This window comes from Vulpes lagopus, chromosome 6 (assembly GCF_018345385.1).
Source record: "Vulpes lagopus strain Blue_001 chromosome 6, ASM1834538v1, whole genome shotgun sequence".
In the NCBI taxonomy this organism is placed as follows: domain Eukaryota; kingdom Metazoa; phylum Chordata; class Mammalia; order Carnivora; family Canidae; genus Vulpes; species Vulpes lagopus.
The window spans coordinates 5,352,192-5,371,971 of NC_054829.1; the positions used below are offsets into that span (position 1 = coordinate 5,352,192).

The 19,780-nt window shown below is 59.6% G+C and overlaps 1 protein-coding gene across 4 annotated transcripts in view; it reads left to right on the forward strand.

Annotated features, from left to right (window-relative positions):
* Positions 1-640: 640 nt before the first annotated feature.
* CCDC85C (coiled-coil domain containing 85C) overlaps positions 641-19,780 on the forward strand; it is a 77,078-nt gene continuing 57,938 nt past the window's right edge. For all 4 annotated transcript variants that reach the window (XM_041758667.1, XM_041758668.1, XM_041758669.1 and 1 more), the window contains exon 1: positions 641-1,480. In XM_041758667.1, coding sequence (XP_041614601.1) covers positions 673-1,480 — 808 coding nt within the window. In that variant the 5' untranslated portion in view covers positions 641-672. The remainder of the gene's footprint in view (positions 1,481-19,780) is intronic.

Here is a 19,780-nt window from a genome sequence, read left to right on the forward strand (position 1 = left end):
CCCTCCGCGGCAGCCCTACCTGCATTTTAAAAGCGCCCTGTAGCCCGGGGATTGGCCGAGGCCGCGTCCTCGGGCGCAGAAACTTGAGCCGCCGCGAGGGGGGGTGGCGGCCGGGCGGCTGGGCCGTACCACCGGCCGGCGGCCCCCGCGGGCGCCCCGCCCCCCCACACACCCCCGGGGACGCCCAATCGGAGGGCCGGGGGGGCGGGCCCGCGGCTGGAGCGCGCCTCTGGCAGGGCGCCGGGCGGGCGAGCGCACCTTGCGGGGGGCGTCGGGGGCGGCCGCGCCTCTGCCCGCCCCGCCCCGCCCCGCCCCCGCCCCGGAGGCGGAGCCGGCCCGGCGCCCCGCCCCCTCCCCGCCCGGAGGGGGCGGGGCGCCGGGGCTCCGGGAGCTGGGCCGGGGGCGGGCCTCCGCCTGCTTCGCCCGAGCCCGGAGAGCGCCCGGCACGGCGGCCGCCGACGCAGCAGCCGCCCCAGCTCGCGAGCCCCGCGCCCCGCGCTTCGCCGGCCGCCGGGGGGACGCTGCGCCAGGGCGCGCGAGGCGGCGCGGGGCGGCCCGCACGCAACCCCGGCGCCCCCTGCCCGCGAGCGCACCGGCCCAGCGCCGCCGGGGCGCGGGCGAGGGCGCGGGCGCGGGCGCGGGCGCGGGCGATGCCGCGGTGACGGCCCCGCCATGGCGAAGCCCCCGGCGGCGGCGGCGGCGGCGGCGGCGGCGTCGGAGGAGCTGAGCCAGGTGCCGGACGAGGAGCTGCTGCGCTGGAGCAAGGAGGAGCTGGCGCGGCGGCTGCGGCGCGCGGAGGGCGAGAAGGTGGGCCTCATGCTGGAGCACGGCGGCCTGATGCGCGACGTGAACCGGCGGCTGCAGCAGCACCTGCTGGAGATCCGCGGCCTCAAGGACGTGAACCAGCGGCTGCAGGACGACAACCAGGAGCTGCGCGAGCTCTGCTGCTTCCTCGACGACGACCGGCAGAAGGGGCGCAAGCTGGCGCGCGAGTGGCAGCGCTTCGGGCGCCACGCGGCCGGCGCGGTGTGGCACGAGGTGGCCCGCTCGCAGCAGAAGCTGCGCGAGCTCGAGGCGCGCCAGGAGGCCCTGCTGCGCGAGAACCTGGAGCTCAAGGAGCTGGTGCTGATGCTGGACGAGGAGCGCGCGGCGCTGGCGGGGGCGGGGGCCGGGGCCGGGGGCGGCGGCGGCGCGGGCGGCGGCGGCGCGGGCTCCCGCAGCTCCATCGACAGCCAGGCCAGCCTCAGCGGGCCCCTGGCCGGCGGCGCGGCGGGCGCGGGGGCCCGCGACGTGGGCGACGGCAGCAGCACGTCGAGCGCGGGCAGCGGAGGCAGCCCGGACCACCACCACCACGTCCCGCCCGCGCTGCTGCCCCCCGGGCCGCACAAGGCCCCCGACGGCAAGGCGGTCGCCACGCGCAGGTCCCTGGACGACCTGTCGGCGCCACCGCACCACCGGAGCATCCCCAACGGCCTGCACGGTAAGGACGGCGCGGGCGGCGCAGCGCGGCCCTCGGGAGGAGGGAAGCCCGAGCGGCCCCCCACGCAGGACCCTGCCCCTGCCCCTGCCCCTGCTCCAGCTGCCCCCCAGACTGCGGGGTCCCGCGCCCATCCGCGCTGGGGTTGTGGGTGATGGTTTTCTGGGCAAGCGACGGGGGCGTGACCCTGCCCAGCTCCGAGTCCGCACCCGGGCTGGGAACCCGCTGGACCCCAGAAAAGTTTCTCTCGCGAAGACTTACCAGTGTTCGTGGGGGCGGCTGGGGACGCCTCATCCCGACCTGGAGATGGCTGTTTGGGAGCGGGAAGTTCACGGACGGGTGGGGTGGGGAGGCGGGGGAGGTGGGGGTGGTGGGGGTGCGCAGGGGGAAGAAAGGCCCTTTGCCTACGGGTGAATTTCCCCTCTTATTTGGAGCAACAACAGGCAACCCTAATCCTGAGCAGCGGCCACGTGTGTGGGGTTCTGGGGTCCACCTGGGCTTCCCTGCGCTGCCTGCCGGCTGAGAAGGAGCTGGCTGCAGGCGCCTGAGACTCCCAGGCAGCTGGGCCAGAGGACTAAGAGCCTTTCTGCTTTGCTCTCAGGCCTGAACTTCTCAGGGTGGACAGACCTTTCCGAACCGGGGCTCTAAGACTTTCCAGAAGGATAGGTGCTTGGAAAGGATCCTGGCTTTTCTCCTCTGCCTGCCTCAGTTTCCTTATCTGTAGAACAGAGTTGATCTCCCCGCCCTCTTGTGGATTAGAGGGTGGAGATAAAGGCTCCCAAGGGGTTTGTAAGCTGTTGGTCGCCTTACAGGAAGTGCCAGGGTGGGTAGGTGGCCTGGGTGTGGGCGGAGGACCTTTGGCCCCAGGGGAGCTCGGCTCCTGTCTTCCACGCCCATGTGACCGATGGGCCTCCAGCTTGGGTCCGTGGAGCCGAGCAGCCGCTGCTGTTCCCAGCGCTCGGGTCCGTGGCTCTCCCTGCCACGCGTGCCTCTCCCTACCTCCCTGTTCTTCCACATTTTTGGTGGCTTGGCTCCCAGTTCTGGTGGCACTTGCTGCTGCCTGAACTATTTGCCTGAAGGTGGAGATTAAACAGCACTTTCTGGTTCTTCTTTAAAGGGTTTCCTGGTTTGGAGAAAATGAGTCTGGGCTTTAAATGACTGCTCTTCCCCAGAGGGACGCCTGAGCAGAGGAGGGACGCCCTCCCTTTGGTTTGGTGGCCAAGTGGCCTCTGTGGGGTGTTGGAGTGGGAACCAGACCCGTGGAGGTGGGGTGCTAGCACAGCACAATTTTTCCTTTATTTAGGGGCCCCAGCCTGAGTTCAGAGCAGGACTGGGTTGAGAGGGATATTTTGTTACTGATTAGCAATCTACCACTACCACTCGGGTTTCCCTTTGTAACTCTGTATCCATTCCCACCTCCCACCACAGGGGGCTGGAGGCCAGAGGGAGCAGCTCACAGTTAGGTGGCTTAATTTGTTGGGGTTTCTGGGGCCGGGGAGTCAGGAGCCCCAGTCCCAGACTCTCTGGCCTTGCCTTCTTGGGGGCCTCAGGAGGAGCGGATTTCTGGGCCTCAGTTTCTCCCAAGTGCAAGGAGGGATTGCTCCAGTCTCGTGGCTAGGAAATGTTTCTGGTTTTCGGCTGCGTCATCAGTGACACTTGGAGAGAGCGGCTGTCGGCACCGAGGTGCCCTGGGTCACGGCGTATTTGTGGGGAAGTCCTCTCATGCGTTGGACAAGGAGATTCGGCCCGTGTGGCCCAGTGTTCAGCGGCAGCTGTGGATGATGCCGGGACAGGGGACCAGGGGGTGGCTGGGACTTGAGGTGCAGAGTTTCCTGCAGAGAGTCTGTGCCCACCTCCCAGCCCCCCAAGTCCCACACTCACTTGGAACAGGCCTGCCACCCATCTCGTGATGGCCAAGCTTTGTGTTGGGCGAAAGACAAAATAAGCATTACTATCACCAATTTCAGTTACAGACAGCCCACAGCCTGCGTGTGGTTTTGTCTCTGAGTCAGGCGTGGCCTTGAGATACTCTCCCAGCAATGTGAATAGGATGCCGGGAAACAAGGAGAGGCCCTTCTCTTAAAAATGACTTTTCTGTAGGAGGACCTGTAGTTTTGGGTGGAGGGAGGAGGGAGCCGGCAGTGGGAAAGATAAAGAACCTCCAACCCGGTGGTGGAGAAAGTGGGGTCAGATGTCGGGCTCCTGCTTTCCACAGTTGGGCTCAGATCATCCTTACTGGAGCCCTGGAAGTAGTAGGATCCCCTTTTTCCCCAAGCAAGCGGAGGCTGGGGGAGGTTCCGAGCACTGGCTGGGAAAGCGGTGGAGACTGGAAGTGTCTCAGCTCCGGTTCCCTGGGTGGGGCTGCCAGCCGTGAGGCTGCAGGCTGGGGGTCGGGGGTCCTCCAAGGTGGGGCTGTTGGGGGGGAGAGTTCCTCTGTGGCTCAGGCTGACGGCTGGCTTGCATCTCTGGCCTCTGTCATTCTGCCCAATACTCTGAGCAGACACTGGTGACACCCTCTTCTGGATTCCTGACCCAGGTTTGCTCTAGTTCTCCCATTCTGGGAAGTATCACTTCCTTATCGGTGACCACTGAGCAGATGGTTGATAACCCTGTTACCCGGAGGGGTCACCCAGTCTCGCATTCGGATCTGCCTCCTGCTTTCCTCTGGGGCAGGTTACTTCTCTGAGCCACTCTCTGCAATTCTGCAAAGTGGAGGCAAAACCCAGAGTGCCCCCCTTAGCCAGGAAGGCCGAGGGAGGTCAGCGTCTGCACACAGCACGTCTCGGTAGTTGTCGGAATCCTCGTCATGCTTGTTTCTCCCTAGGCTCCTCCTGAAAAAAAAGGAAGGGGGATCCCTTTGGGGGCTTGCCAGACAGACTTTGGTGTTGTCTTCAAAACTCTGCTGTTTAGACAGCTCGCCTGAATGTTTGCGACCGCGGCACCTGCTGATGAGCCCCGTAGCCCTCTTGGAAGCCGCGGGGTGTTCCTGCAGCCCTGCTGGGTGCCCTGGAAAGGCCCCGGGGCTCCGGTGGGAGGTGGCCCATCTGTATTCCAGGCAGTCCTGGGCGGGGCTGGGCCTGGCCGCCGAGGATGCATATGCAAATCCCGCCCCCCCCCCCTTTGCGTTGTGCTGAAGGAAGACTGGACTAGAGCGCTCTTTGCTGTACTCCCACTGGGACAAACTGAAGCAGGTGAACACCAAACTCTAGGAAGTCAGGTTCGCCCCCTTGAACCGAGGATTTTCTGACAAAAGCATTTTCAACAGTTTCTCTCCCGCCCCTCCCCCCCAAGCTCCTGTGTAAGCATCCTGTCCTCTGTCCTCCCCCCATCTCCGCAGCCGGATCCCCTTTAGCTCACCTAGAGAAACCAGGACCTCCAGCAAGCCTTTGTAGGGACCCTGTTTACTTTTAAAAGTTTGGATTAAAATTTTGGGCTTCTCAAAATGAGATGGGTTTGTTTTCCTGCTTGTATTTTTGTTGGTTTAAAGGGAGGATGGAGTGAGGGTGGTCTGGACCTTTAAAGAAAAAAAAAAAAAAAGTACGGTGGGGAGACAGCATGCTGGCCCTGAATAGGTCTTTTATTAGGGGCCTCCAGGCTCAGCGCCTCCTGGGCAGGATCACTAATAAGACGGCTTTTCCTAAACCCAGGCAGGCCTGGGAGCAAAGGTCAGGGAAGACAATGGGGTGGTTTAGATAAGCTTTTCCCCCTCCCTCCCCAACCTGACCCTGACCTTCCATCCAGGACCTTGGGGTGTTGCCCTTCTCCACCCCCCCACCCCCTTCCACCGGGGCCATCCACAAGAGGAAGACTGGCCCTGAGAGGCTCACTGGCCGGTAAGCCTGGGGAGGGCCAGGGCATCCCCAGCACTTCACGTTTACCACAAAGAGCTTCCCAGTCCCCACTCCATTCTGCTCAGAGCTCGCACTTGGTGCCATATTGTGGATGGGGAAACAGGCTTGCTCTGGGTCCTGTGGGGCTGCTTGGGGGACTGGAATTGGTGTTGGGTCCCCTGTGTCAGAGTCTGGGCCTGTCACCCCCTGCCTGTTGCCCCACTGGGCCCAGATAGTCTGGATGTGTCGGGCTCAGAGAGACTCCCATGGGGCCCTCACAGCAATGGAAGGTCCCCCAGAGCTTGGTCCTCGGCAGGGCCCTGGTGACCTGTACGCCCATGACGATGACGTGAGATGGTGAGGCGGTGGGGGAGGGTTGAGCTCCAGAGGCTGGCCCTGTGTAGCAAAGGTATGGCACCTCTTCTGGGGAAGCGAGGCCCTGTGCCTCATTCCTGCTCTCCTGTGTTCCTGCATTTGGCAGCATGGCTCACCCATAAAGTGGGGAACGTGGGCTTGGGCAGGTTTCTGTTTGCAGGGAGTCCTTCCTTGTGTTTTCATGCCCTCAGTTCTGCCCCACGCCAGCTTCCCTCTGCTGTGGTGATCCTATCAGACCCCTCACCATGGCCGGGCCTCTGAGCTCCTGGGTCACAACTTGGTTTGTAACATTGTCCCCAGAGCAGCATGATTAGCAAGGAAATCCTCTGCTGCTCATAATCTCTGCTTTCCACCCATGGGGATTTTCCACCCCGTGCTTGTTGATGTCGTCACCGTAAAGAATTGGAAGCCTGGGACCTTAGGTGAGTTCCAGGAACTTTGTAGGCCTTTTTTTCTCTTCTGCAAAGTGGGAGACTATTATCAGCCTTTGGGTTGAGGGAAGTAAGGGTCTCCCACACGCCAGTCCTCCTCCCAGCTGGAGCGCTTGGTGTCGGGTATGCTTAGGAGCAGTGCAGCCTGCTGGATAGGGCTCCGGCTCCAGGTCAGAGAGACCCCGGGTGAAGCTGAGCTTGCCGCCTGCTGTGTGAGCCTGGCAGCTACTGAACCTGTAAGCCTCAGTTTCTGCTCTTGTCCTGAGGATAACGACACCCTGGTCCTAGAACAGGGCCTCTGAGGTTAGGCTTGGTGACCCTCCTTTGTCACCTGGATCCCTGCAGATTTGCCTCTTCGGGGTGGGGCTGGGGGCTCCCCTGCCACATGCTTGCCAGGGCGGCCTTGTGCCTGCTCTGTGTCAAAGCCACCTGAGCTCTTGCCTAGTTGAACAGAAGGGAACAGCATTTCAGCAGGAATGAGGCAATAGAAGGCCTGCAAGTGGGTCTGACCACCGCTGCCGAGGGCCCAGGGCCTGCGGGGTGTTCTTATGCCGTGCAGGGAGCTGGGGTGGCACTGGGTGGCACAGGTAGGCACCTCCTCCTGTGAACAGAAAGAACTGGAATGCTGAGCCCAGAGAAGAAAAGCCTTGGGGCCAGGGAGCTGCTGTGAGGCAGGGAGCAGTGTTGGCTCAGAGGGTTTGTGCCAGGCCCAGCCCCTGGAGGCGGAGCTCCCCGGGTTGCAGGGATTCACATTCAGTGGCCTCGGAGGAGAGTGGTCCTCCCGGGGGAGAGTGGTCCTCCCGGAGGAGAGTGGTCCAGGAGAACCGCGTCACCTCTGAAGGTGGACAGTTCCCCAGTAGGGGAGGTGTGTGAGCACCAGCCTGGGAAGCTGGTGAAGGGCTTTCCTGAACCCCCGCGGTGGGACACCCCAGACAGCTCTGGGAAGGTGGTGGTGTGAGTGGAGGACAGAAGAGTCTGGAGGTAGCGGGGTGGGGCTGGGTTGTCGAGAGACTTGGCCCTTCAAGCAGGAAGGGCCGCATCAGCACAGTTTATGGAGCGGTTACTCCGGCTGAGTTCTGGGCGCTGCGCACACAGTGATTCATAATGCAGCCTGGCTTGGGAGTGGCAGTTCGGGAGCATTAGTCTGGTGGCTGTCGTGGTGTAGGCTGGCCTGGGGGGCAGCAGGGGAGGAAACAGAGCGTCCCCGAGTGGCCCCAGGAGAGAACCTTATCTGCAGGTCCTCAGACCAGGCTGGCTGGCTCCGGAGCCCTGCCCCCAGCCCCTGGCTGCCTCCCCGTGACTCGTGCCTCAGGGGTCAGGCAGTCCTGTGGTGTTGGGGGCTTGCGCTCTCTACCTGCAGCCTCATTCCATATCTGCTCAAAGAACAGTCACACCTGCTGCCACTCTCTGCCCCCTGCCCCTCCCCCCACATCCTGGGTGACCTGGATCCGTGCAGGGATGACTCTGGGATTTCCGAGCCAGGGAGTAGGCAGTTCCATCTCCCTCGAGCAGGATGACGAGGCGATCTCTGTGGCGTCCCCAAAGGAACAGGCTTGTCTGCTAAAGGGACCTGCTGCTCCTTTGATGATGAAAAGTCAGGAATGGTCCCCCCCAGGAAGCACGTAGAGCTTGTGACTGTCACCCATTCCCTTGCCCTCACAGGCTGGCAGGAGCAGGTGGTTCTTGGGCAAGTTTGGAGCCGGACCACCCAGTGGTGGATGCTTGCTCTTGAACAAGTCACTGTAATGGTCTCCAGCTCTCCAGGGAGCAGGGCAGAAAGCTTAGGAGCCTTATTGATTTGCCTGTAAATGTGCTTGGGCTCACCCCGTGTATGACGTTTACACAGAGGTGTATTCATTAAGTGGGGAGCAGGGGAAAAGGAGGGGGGTGTTGCTATGTGAAGGTTCGTAAGAGGGCCACTAACAGATAACTGGATATCCTAGGGAAAGCCCATCAGAAAAGCTGGAACTGCCTACAGCCTGAGGAAAAGCCCAACCCTGGGGGGGCCTTGGGGAGATGGGGTGCAGGTGCAATGGGAGGGGCTTCACAGATCCCTGCCCAGGCATGTCCATGACCCAACCCGGGTCCGGCGTTCCCCGATCTCTCACCACCCCACTGAACCAGGTGTGCCAGGCAAATGCCTGCTCGTGCCTGGGCTCCAGCTGTTCCTTCCGCCGTGCCTGGCCTCTTCCCTGGTCTATGTTGCCTGTACGAACCTGCTGCACCCTTGAGGCTCGTCTCAGCTCCTGATTTTAGCCATCCCCCTGCCCCCCAGCAGAGCTCCTAGCACCCTGAAGAGATTGAAAGACAAAGCAGGACACTCGTGGGAGTAACAGGGGCATGATGAATAATCATACCAGGCAGAGAGGGCCACCTGGGCACATGTGCCCAGGAAGCTTCCAGGGTCTAGTAGACTGGAGCTGCTGCCTCCCCACCCCCCCCCCCCACCCCCCGCCCCGCCACATGACCTGGTGTGACTTGCCTCACCACTCTGAGCCTTTTCCTCAGCACAGCTGGGATCCCAGTGGGGCCCAGCAGGGCTCTTCCCTGCTCTGGGAGCGAGGAAGCTCCTAGCATCATGCCAGCCACATTTAGTGAAACTCAAAAGACATTTTTGGAGCCTGCCCCACTGTGCCGAGGCTATGAGTCAGGAGGACCAGGGCCCTGGCCACACAAGCTCGGAGATAGATGATGGAGCCAGGGCCCCCGGCAGGGTGGCCAGGGAGGGCTCCAGCTCCCGAGTGGCCAAGGGGCGGGTCCCCTTCCCTTCTAGTTCTCCGAGTGCCTTTAGGACTCCGGGCAGTTTGCTCAGGGTTTCCGGCTTTCCCAGGCACGGCATTTCCTCCACCCTGAGATACCATCAGTCACAGATGCCCTGTGTACTTAACAACAGCTTCTGTGGGGAGGGGAAGACCCAACAGTAAACGCACACATGGATTCTAAGAAGCACCCCTCATTGTAACAAAAGGGAAGATGCTCATCTTTGAGTTCAGGAAATAACAAATGGCAAAGGGCAAAGGCCTCTGGTTGATGGGGAAGCCAGAAGGAAAGGGAAACAGGCCCTGGTTTACTCCCCAGGTTATCTGCTGGCTCTCCCCTGGCCCAGTCAGCCGACATGCTCCCCATATCTGGGGGTTTAGGGGCCCAGTGTGCCTCCGGCGCTGTTCTGTGCATCGGATGACACAGGTAGAACCAGTGGCTTCGGCCCACTCCCGCGACCCCACTGTGTGCAAGTGTGTTCCTCTCTCTGGACCCTCATGTTCTCGTTTGTAAGATGGGGGGCTTGGGTGGGCTGTGCCTAGGGTCCCAGAGAGCCTAGCCTTCTCTGGCCCCTTGACTCAGAGTTTCTACGAGGCTTGAGTCACAAGGAAAGTGCCTCCCGTCCTGCCCTCCTGGCTCATCGGTCATCCGTTTGTATTTGTGGTTTGGGGTCTTGCCGGGTGCCTGGTCCTTAGCTTGGGGCAGGTCTCCCTGTTGAGCTTCTGGGGTGATGGAGGTGACCTGTCCAGCACTGGCTGGGGCTCCTGGCTGGCCAGCCTGTCCTCGTGAAGGGCCGATGGAATTACCTACCTCTGCCATCTGATCTCTTATAGGACTAGGTAATGGGTTTGGTGCTAGGAGAGCATGTAGGGTTCCAGTGCCCTGGTGTGGGGTCTGCCTGGGACAAAGCTGCCTGTCTTGGACTTGAGGTTCTTCTGTTTGCTGTCCTGTCCCTCTCTGGTCCATAACCTTCTCAGGGCAGTCTTCCTGACATGGAGTAGGTGCTGGGGGTGCATCAGAGAGAGGAATGGGGGAGGGGAGAGGCATTGCACGAGGTGCTTGCTCCTTGTTGCTTTAAACCCGACAGTGGTCAACCCGCTTAGGCCACCTGCCCCCCTAGCCTTTTTTTTTTTTTTTCCTTAAGATTTTATTTATTTATTCATGAGAGATAGAGGCAGAGAGAGAAGCAGGTTCCCTGCGGGAAGCTTGATCCCAGGAACCAGGGATCACGACCTGAGCCAAAGGCTCAACTGCTGAGCCCCCCAGGCGCCCCTCCCAACCCCTTTATCCCATTTGCTCCATTTGGTGCCAAATGGCCTTCAGTTACTTTAGAAAAAAAGCATATCAAGCCTCCCCACTGAGGGTGGGGGCTCACCTAGTCCCCCTTGCTGGTTTCCCTTAACAATTACTAAAAGATACACACTTGCTTTTACCAGTGGTTCCTAAAGTGGCTGCATAGTAGGTAGAAGCTCCCTGGGGTTCTGCTGGGCAGCCAGAGCCACCGTGGGAAGCTCAGGAGAAAAGCCACTGAGCCTGCTGTGGCCGCCCAGGCTTGATGGCCTGTCGGCAGGGGGGCCAGAGGTGGACTCCGCACCACACTGGGGCACCACAGAGCCTGGCCAGCTTGGGAGGTCCAGGGCGGGGAGGTGGGGGTCGGGGGGTGGTGGTGGTGGTGGTGTGAGCTCCTGTTAGCAGTAAGGGGCCTTTTTGTGTTTCTCCTTGCTAACCTTTGCTGCGTGGACGCCCAGCGGGGCCGCCTGGTGGGAGTGGAAAGCAGGCTTTAAATGTGCATGAGCATTTCCCCAGCACCCAGCCCCACCCTGGATCCCCCCCTCACCCCGGGCTTGCTCCCCACGTCCACACCTTTGCCGCTGTACCACTGCTGGGCACTGGCTTCCCCGCCTCTATCGTGGGGTGCTGGTCTGCCCCAGACAGGGTGGCGGCCTCCTTAAGCTGCGTTCGAGGGGACAGATGCAGGCAAGGCCGGTGACACTGAGACGGCAGCTATAGAGAAGAGTCGACCCATTTCCAAAAATAGCCCATCCACTGCCAGGGGAAGCGACTCTTTGTCTCCCCAAATCGGCCTTTCTGTCTCCGGGCTTGTAAGGCAATAAGGAGGCACGCTCTTGTCTTGGAATCAGAGGCTCCCCGGGCTCCGGCCCCCGCCCCCACAAGGGCCCGATTGTGTGCGGGCCCTGAATGTGCCCGCCTGTCCCCGAGCAGCGCCCGGCTCCTCTGCCTAATGAGCCCGCTCGGGGAGTGGCCCTTTGTGGCGGTTCCGGCCACGCTGCTGCGCCGGGCTCTCAGCGGGCTCGTTTCCCGGCCGCCCTCCGAGCTGCTGGGACAATGGGAAGCTCCCGGCCCCGGCCTGCCCTTTCTTCCTTTTGCTGGGCTTTCCAGATTTTCGGGAAGGCACACGCACCACTTGTATACCTGGACGGAAGATGAAGCAGCGAGCTTCTCCGTGGCCTTCTGTCCTGGCTGCCCCCCCCCCACGCCCTCCCGCCCCAGCCCCTCCTGCGGGACCTCCCTGCACCATTGTCTCCTTCCTCTTGTGCTCCTTCCCCTGCAAACAGGCTCATGTTTCCTCGCCCAGAGCAGTAAACAAAATCCTCTCCTTTCTGTTCTCCTGCCTCCCCATCCCCCCGGCCCGCCTGCCTCCTTCCCCCCCATTGCCTCTTGGTCCTGGGCGGGCCGGCCTGGGAAAGGTCCAGGGGCCTCTTCTTGTCCTGACCCCGGGGTGGTGGTTGATGCCCACTCTGGGCTTGTCTTCCAGAACAGGGCTGTGTGCTGGCTACATTGGCCTGCTCCAGCGGGAGCTGCCGGCTCTCTCTGACCCCTCCGGCCCTGGGCTAAGCCCCCAGTCTCTCACTCGCTGCTGCGGGAGCCCAGGCTTCTAGCGGCCTGCTGGTCACCATCCTGCCGACTCTGTTCCCTTCTTCTCACCTGTGTGTCCCTAGCCTCTGCCTCCCTACTAGGCCACCCTACCTAGAGGTTTCCTGGCTCTAGCCTTGAGCCGTCCACTCACCACACCAGGCTGCTTCAATGCCATTCAATTAAGATTAAGTCCCATAGAAAGTTTCAGTTTCTGAGTCACACTAGCCCTCTTGCACCTGTTGGCAATGCAGAAGAGGAATGTTTCTGTCATTCCAGAGAGTTCTGTTGGGCAGGGCCAATCCAGGTAACTCCTTGAGGGGTCATGTGACTTTCACTCGTCCACGGAAGGCAGCTCTGGTGCCTGAGTTCAAGCCCTGTCCCCTCCCGCACGCTTCAGGCACACAGCAGGGCTGCTGCCTGCAGGGTTGCTCTTTCGTCCCTCCCATAACCGCCCAAATCCCACTCTTCCTTTGAGGCTTCGGTCAGCCCTGGGGGTGGACAGTCATGGGATGTGTGGCCGGTTGTTCTTGTCCATTGGGAAGCCTCGAGCAGGCCCCTGGCGGTTGCCCTGCAGCCATAGATGCTGCTTCTGCTGGTGGCCTCTTGGGTGGGTTCACATGTAATGGGCAGGAAACCCAAGCCCAGAGAGGCCACATGGCTTGTGGAGGCTCCAGAGGTCTCCCCTGCAGAGTCCAGCCACCAGCTCCTTATCCTCAAAATGAGGGCAGGAGGCCTGCAGTATCAAAAAACAAAGAAAATGGCTTTTAAAACAGTGGGGTGGGGCGGGGGGATGGACACAGGCCAACCAGCGCTCCCTCCGCTCCCTTCCCTCCCAGCGCGGAGTGTTCTGGAGACGCTGTACACCTGCCCTGGCCCAGTTGTTACCAAATTTGAGCATGGCTCCCTCCTGCTTTTTTTTATTTCTTAACTTTGTTGTTAAAGATTTTATTTACTTACTTATTTATTTATTTATTTATTTACAGAGAGCGTGAGAGCAGGGGGAGGGGCAGGGGGAGAGAGAATCGCAAGCAGACTCCCTGCTTGAGCACTGAGCCCAAGGTGGGGCTCGATCTCAGGCCCCTGAGATCATGACCTGAGCTGAAATCCAGAGTCACCTGTGCACCCCGCCCTTCCTGCCTTTTGAACTGTTGATTCCCAGGGTTGTGACCCTGGCTGTGACAGGTGGCGGGCAGCCTCACCACCTTGACTCTTGGGTTTAAATGAGCTTCCTGTGTCCAGCTGTGGGCTGTTCCTTCTGGCAGTTCCTGATGGATGCGACCTTATGTGCCACACCTGGGGCTCTGGGCTTGGCCTGGGGCTCACTGTGCCTCCTCTTGAGCTTGCCACTAGTGTGTGTGTGTGTGTGTGTGTGTGTGTGTGTGTGTGTGTGTGTGTAAGGTGGGTGTGTTCAGGGTGTTTTCAGTGAGATCACAGCTGCATGGAGCTCTCTCCCCTGTCCCCTTTGAGGGCTTGGGAAGAGGGGCTGATGTTCTGGCTTCAAATGACCTTGGGGGCCTGGAGGGTCAGAGGAGAGCCCCTGTTAAACCGTCTTCCTCTGGTAATGCAGACAGTGTTGATGGTGGTAGGAGATAATGTTGGGTGGAGGATCCTTGCTGTCACGCCCTACACCCTACGGGATGGGGGGACCCCATTCTCCTGCTGCTCCCTTCCCTCACCCTAGGGGCGTTTCCAGGGAGCCTGCCCATCCTCAGTGTTGTTTCAGCTGAGGAAGGGCAGAGGGCACCTCCCCGAGTGTGACCAGGATGCCCTGGGGATGCTCCCTGCCCTCCTACCACCCAGGTCTCCACCCCAAGGGTGGTCTGAGCCTGGCGCTGCTTTCATCTGGCCTTTCCCCCTGCAGAGTCCTTAATCCCCTTCTGCAGAGTTAAGACTTTGTTCCTGTGAGTGCCAGCCTGGATATGGGCAACGTGAGCCGCTCCCAAGTGGGTGGTGCTGACATGCTGTGGGAAATGCAGATGAAAAGACCCCTTGTGGGGTGCCGGGCTGGCTCAGTGGTTGAGCTTCGGTCTTCGGCTCAGGGCGTGATCCCGGAGTCCCAGGATCGAGTCCCACATCGGGCTCCCTGCATGGAGCCTGCTGCTCCCTCTGCTTGTGTCTCTGCCTCTCTCTCTGTGTCTCTCATGAATAAATTTTAAAAAAATTTAAATGTTTTTAAAGACCCCTCGTTTTTGGTACAACCCAAAGTCTGAGCACAGGGAAGGGCAGAGGGGGAGCAGCCCCCGTCCCAGCTCTGCCCTCCTGACCTCCAACTCTTTGGCATAAGCAGGAGCCCTGGAACTTCCTGGCCTGGGCCTTTATTTTAGGAGGGAGATGCCTGGGCCAGCTCAGCATCCCTTCTGGCCTCTCAGCACCCCCCGCCCCCTGCTGCCTTTGGGGTCAGCTCTGCCCTCTCCTCTGTGCTGACCTGTCAGCGGGTTCATTCACCATGTCCGTGGCAGGGTTCGGTAAACCCCCGGGCCCCCGAAATCACTGTGCTTGTGCATTTTTCCTGGGACCTGACCCCTAGCTTTTATCAGAGCTTGAGTGGTCCACAGGCTGGGAGAGACCCATAACCACAGCACCAGGGTTAGTGAGGTTCCTCCCTCTGAAGCCTTAAAAAAAATAAAAATAGGTAAGCTTAGTGCATGCTCATGGCCAGGAAAGTCCACGCAGGACACAGGGGCATGGGGTGAGGTGTAAGGGTCTCCTTTCCTCAGCTGACCGGGCATCCTGGACACCCGCAGTCTTGGTTGGTGCCGGTCGTCTGGCAGGTTTGGACGGCAAGCTCTGTGCCCACCCGGGGCCGCCCTCTGTCTGTAGAGGTCACACCACTTTTGTGCCTCCTCCCTGAAGTGGTTTGTATTTCTGTGATGGTTTTAGGATCGTGCTCATGTTTTCATATAAACCTTGGCCTCCTGGATTTGTCTCTCCTTGCTGTTTCCTTTCTGCCTTTCTACCCATTTTTCCTGGAGCCTCAGTTTACCCATCTGTGCGATGAGGCAGTTGGACTGGGTCCTCAGAGATTCAGAGACCCTGGAAGGACTTGGTAAAGTTCTAGATGCCTGGGCTTGTCCCTGAGGCTGCTTCCTTCCCACGAGGCCAAACTAGTGCCACTTGGGCTGTGTGTGGGTTTTCCCCCAATACTCCTGCTGCTCTGGGGCTTTCAGGACCCCTAGTGACTCCGTTTCTAACCTGAGGCTCTCTTTGTGCAAGCCCTTGCCTGGGTGGGGGAATGATCTGACCCAGAATCAGGAGCCGGCAGCCAGGAGGGATCATTTGCCACCCTCCCCCCGCCCCAGCCACCAAGGCTCCTCTTTCCCAGCCCGTCCCCTCCTAGGTCTCACGTGCAGTGTCCCTGAGGCTGCCGGGCACAGCAGCCATTGCCAGCAGGAGCAGAATAGAAATGGGAAAGTCGTCTAATTTTCTTCTTTTCAATTGCGACCTTGATCCCTCCTCCCTACTCCTACAGACCAGGCCTCTGGTGACTTTTGAATAGGTCTGCGGCCTCCCTTTTCTCTGGCTAAATATACATGCATTGGCGTCTTGTTTGCCTTAATGAAAATGGCAGGCTTGGGAGCATCCAAGGGAGGCCCAGGAGTGAGGAGGAGGTGATCTGGGCGCCAGACTGACCCAGCCAAGGACATTTGACTTTGAAAGGTGCTAATTTACTCGAGCGCTGGCTGGTGTATTTTGCATCCTGGGTACCAGCAGGGCGGGTTGGCTTTGCGGAGAGGGAGGAGTCCTGTATCCATCAGAGATGCCTGTCTCCCCAGCATCATCCCCATTTGCCCCATGGTGGCTCGGTGACTGTCAGCTGGAAGAAGCCAGAAGGAGGGTCTCTGTTGGAGAAGGCAGCTAGGAAGCCTGGGTGGGCTCAGGGTATATGGGGAGGCTTCAGGTGATCCAGGAGGGCCGAGGGGAGGTGGAAGGGGTGCTGGAATGAGCTCGCTGGGTTCTCCCTGCAGAAGAGGAAGCTAAGGCTCTCCACGAGTGTGATGTGGCTTCACTTATTTGCGTAGCAGACGTTTCTGAGACAGCCTAAGGTGTGGGATTCCAGGCTGGAGCGACCACCTGTTGCCGTGTCCTGCACCTGGGAATGAGTTTTCAGGGGAGGTGGGCCCCCATGATGGCAGGGACATGAGGATGGGCAGGGAGAGCCTCAGGCCACACGGAGGGGCAGCTCTGGGGCAAGTGCACCTACTCCGCCAAGACCACCTCCCACAATGCAAGGTGCGCTCTGGCACCCAGGCCTCTGGGCCAGTGGCTGTCCACCATACCAGGCCCCTAACTGGTCCAGTTTGGCTGGGGAGACCCTCAAGGGAGTGGTGACGGGGAGTCTGATTTGTTGAGGCACTCAGAGGGGATGGGACGGGTCCTCCCTTCCTCCCTTTCTTTCCCCGTCCCCTCCCTGGCTCTACTTTGTTACCTGGTAAGCAGACCCTTGGGTTAGGGACCCCTAAGGGCCACCTCACAGGGTGGAGATAAATCCAGGTGCACCATTCTAGACTTTTTTCTTTCTAATAAATAAGGAAACTAACAGTCTCCATCAAAGGTCTTGAATGAGACTTAGTTCTGACCATTAACGTCATGCACTGAAGCCATTTTTGGTTATGATTTGTAGAGGTTGAGGGAAGAAGGTCTTGGAAGGGAGTGACCAACCATAGTGGGGGGTATCGAGGCTGAGGGAGTCCTGAGGTGCAGGCCTCTCCTAAAGCGAGTGAACGCACCTGCTAACATGCCCCAGTGCCCTTTATGCCTGTCCCTAGATCGGATCCTTCTGATGCCCTGGGAGGAATGAGGCCGCCAGCAGGCCTGAGGCCTTGGCTTCCTGTCTTTGGCAAAGGCCAGCTGGTCAGTGGGTCCGGGTGAGGTGGTGATTCGGTTACGTGGCCAGCACTGCAAGGGGCTGTGCTGCCTGAGCGGGCCCTGAGGAATGTTCCCCATGCCTGAGCTCTTCGGGGGTCCCGTGCTGTGATCCAAGACAAGTCAAGCGAGCCCCCAGCTCTCCACCTCTGTCAGATGGGGTGACCCGTCGGTTCTGTCCACGAGCAGTTGAGGGTGGCCCATGAGGCCTGTAGGCGCAGTGGTGACAGTGGCTAGCAGGTACTCAGTGCCTTCTACACATTCACTCACTTAATTCCCACGAAGCCGGGGCACCGATGCGTCTTCCTGTGACCGGCAGAGGAAACTGAGACCCAGCGGGCTGAAGCAGCCTGGGGTCCAGTGCAGAAACGGGGCAGAGCTGAGGGTGGACACGTTCCCCAGCACGACCCGTACTGCCTCTCGGAGTGGACGTGACATTGTCCTCTCGATCACTTTCCTTCTTCCAAAACTGCTACAGCTTATTAAGAAACTAGTCCCTTGGGACCCCAGCACCCAGGTGGCCTCTCTGAACCACTGAGATGTGGCCAGTGGGGTTAGAATCAGTAATTGGTGTGTTTCCTCGCTTCCCACGGGAGGACGGGCTGTTGGAATGGGCATGCTAAGGAGGTGATCGGGAACGTTCTAGTTTCTGGTGCAACTTTTCTCCTGTTCGTAGACTGTGGGGCAGTTGGAAGTTGAGTACTCGTGGGACATTCGCTCTGGAATGTCTTGGCTCCAGAACCACGCAGGATTTATTTTGCCACAATAGAGATTTCTCCTGGGGCATCATGCACCCCACGTGTTGTCTCTGCCTTGGGTTTGATCTGAGATCCTGAATTATCTCGGGGTCCCCTGATGGGCTGCACGAGGCCAGAATGTCTGCGGATGTGTGAACCCCACCGGGGCGGGGAGGGAGTGTGCACAGGCAGGGAGGGCAAGGATGCTCACGTGCACCCAGCCTCTTTCCCAACAGACATCTGCCCAGCTGGGGGTGGGGGGCACTCCTGCAGCTGCTGGCTCACCTGGTCCTTCCAGGCTGCAGGCTCCGACCCCCCCCCCCCCCCCCATGATTTATCAGTGGTGGAGATAAAGGATCCTTCTGACCTAAACAACCCATTGCTCATTGTGGAAAGCTTGGAAGGCGCTGGGAGTCACAAAATAGAAATTTAAAAATTGCCTGTAATCCTACCCTCTGGAGGGAACCGACGTGAGCGTCATGCTTTGTTCCTAGATCAGGAAATGCTGGGTCCAAAGGGAGCTCTTTACACGTCTTTCTTTAGCTTTTTATTTTGAAATCATTACAGCCTCTCAAGAAGTTGCAGAAGTGGTAGAGAGGGCTCCTGTGTACCCTCGGCCCCGTGTCCCCCAGGGGTGACATCTTAGTCTGGTGTGCGCTCGAACCAGGACAGCGACAGTGGCACAACACGATCCCTCCACACAGATCTGAACTCTGATGCCACTGCTCTTACCTGCACTCGTTTTTCTCCGCGTTGTAGAGTGTGTAGGGTTTTGTGAGATTTTATCACATATATAGAATTGTCTTGCTTTTTTAAAAATAAACTTTGCTGCTCTCCGGAACTATTTTTAGCCTTACAGAATCATTGAGAAGATAGATGAAGTTCTATAAAAGCGGGCACCCAGTCTCCGCTCTGAACCTCCTGCAGAGCTATTGCACCTCGTTGCAGCCGTTGCAACGAACGGATATCGATGTATTAGTATTAATGAGAATCCACGCTTCCTTCGGGCTTCCTTAGCTTTTACCTAATGTCCTTCTATTCGGGATCCTATCCAAGACACACTTTTTTAAAAAAAAAAAACAATTTGCCACATAATATCCCTGCAGTTGATAATCTCACCTTTTTTTTTTCCCCCACAAGCGGTTGAGAACATCTTATCGCATCATTGACTGCTGTTTGAACACGTCTTAGCTTGCTCCTTCCGTCGCGTGCACGAATGTCTCCCTCCTGCCAGGGGAGCTTCGGAAGGGGTGCTGTGCTCCGTCTTGGCCTCCTTGGTCAGGAGAGCCTGTCCTGACAGGGCCGTCCTAGGCACAGGTCTGGCACAGCCTTCCCTGTGACGAGGGGACAGCTTTGGAGGGACACAAGCCTCTCCCAGTAGCCCTCTGGTCGCCGCTGGTCCTGCACCTGCCCTCCTGGAGGGACATGGCCTGGGACGGCTGAACTGTGTGCACGTGAGGGCATGTGTCTGTGACGGACTGGATGGGGTCACATGGGGGCAGAGTGTGGCAGTGGGGCAGGGGGAGGGCCAAGGAAGAGATTAGTGCAGGCTCTGCCCCCCACTGGCCCGTAATCTTGGGTGAGTCCCAACACCTCCGCGAGCCTCAGTTTCCCCTGGGGAAACCGGGCGCGCTCAAGTGTGCTCTACAGCCTGTTGAGAGAAGCAGATGACGGTTGGCCTGCAAAGTGCAGTGACTTGCTGAGACTGAGCAGCAGTTTGGACGGCGGGTTTTGAGATTTTTTGAGACTGAGCACCCTCTTCTCTGACCAGCTCCTATGTACCACCACGCAGCCCAAAGATTGCTCGGCTGAGAATAGCTACTCCAGTCCGGGGCCCTTTCCAAGGGGTCGTTGACCCCACCCCTTTGTGGCCTTTCAGGGCCAGGCGGTGAACAGCAGGTCCCGCCGACAGGATGTTTCTCTGCAAGCCCATTGAGAAATCCCTCTGGAAATCCTCCTTTGGCTCTGGTGCAGGCAGGCGAGAGAATTGAACACAATGGGGACCACAAAACAAAAGGCACGATTGTTGGGGCCGTCTGGGCAGGGTCAGTGGTTGTCCCGGGCCAGGGCAGCCAGGCCCATTGGGCAGGGCGTTGGGTTTCTGCCCACCAGTGGAGTGGCCTCGGTCGTGCTCCAAAGGTGGGGAAGCGAGGCCAGACCCCGGGCTCGAGGCTGCATGCTCCGACCTGCCTGGCAGTGCCCTCCCGTGACGTGGGGCTCTGCCCGTCACTTCTGGGCTGTGTCCTTTGCAGGCAGGGCCCAGACCAGCGTGGCGTAGCCTGCTCACGGGGCCGTGTGCACCCCACCGCACCCAGGTCTCACTCTGCTGAGCATGGTGGTGTCCGAGGACCCGTGCCAGTGTGACTTGGATCGCGATTGTTGGGCTCACTTGCCTCCCCTGGTGCATCCCGGGGCTGGGGTTTACTCCTC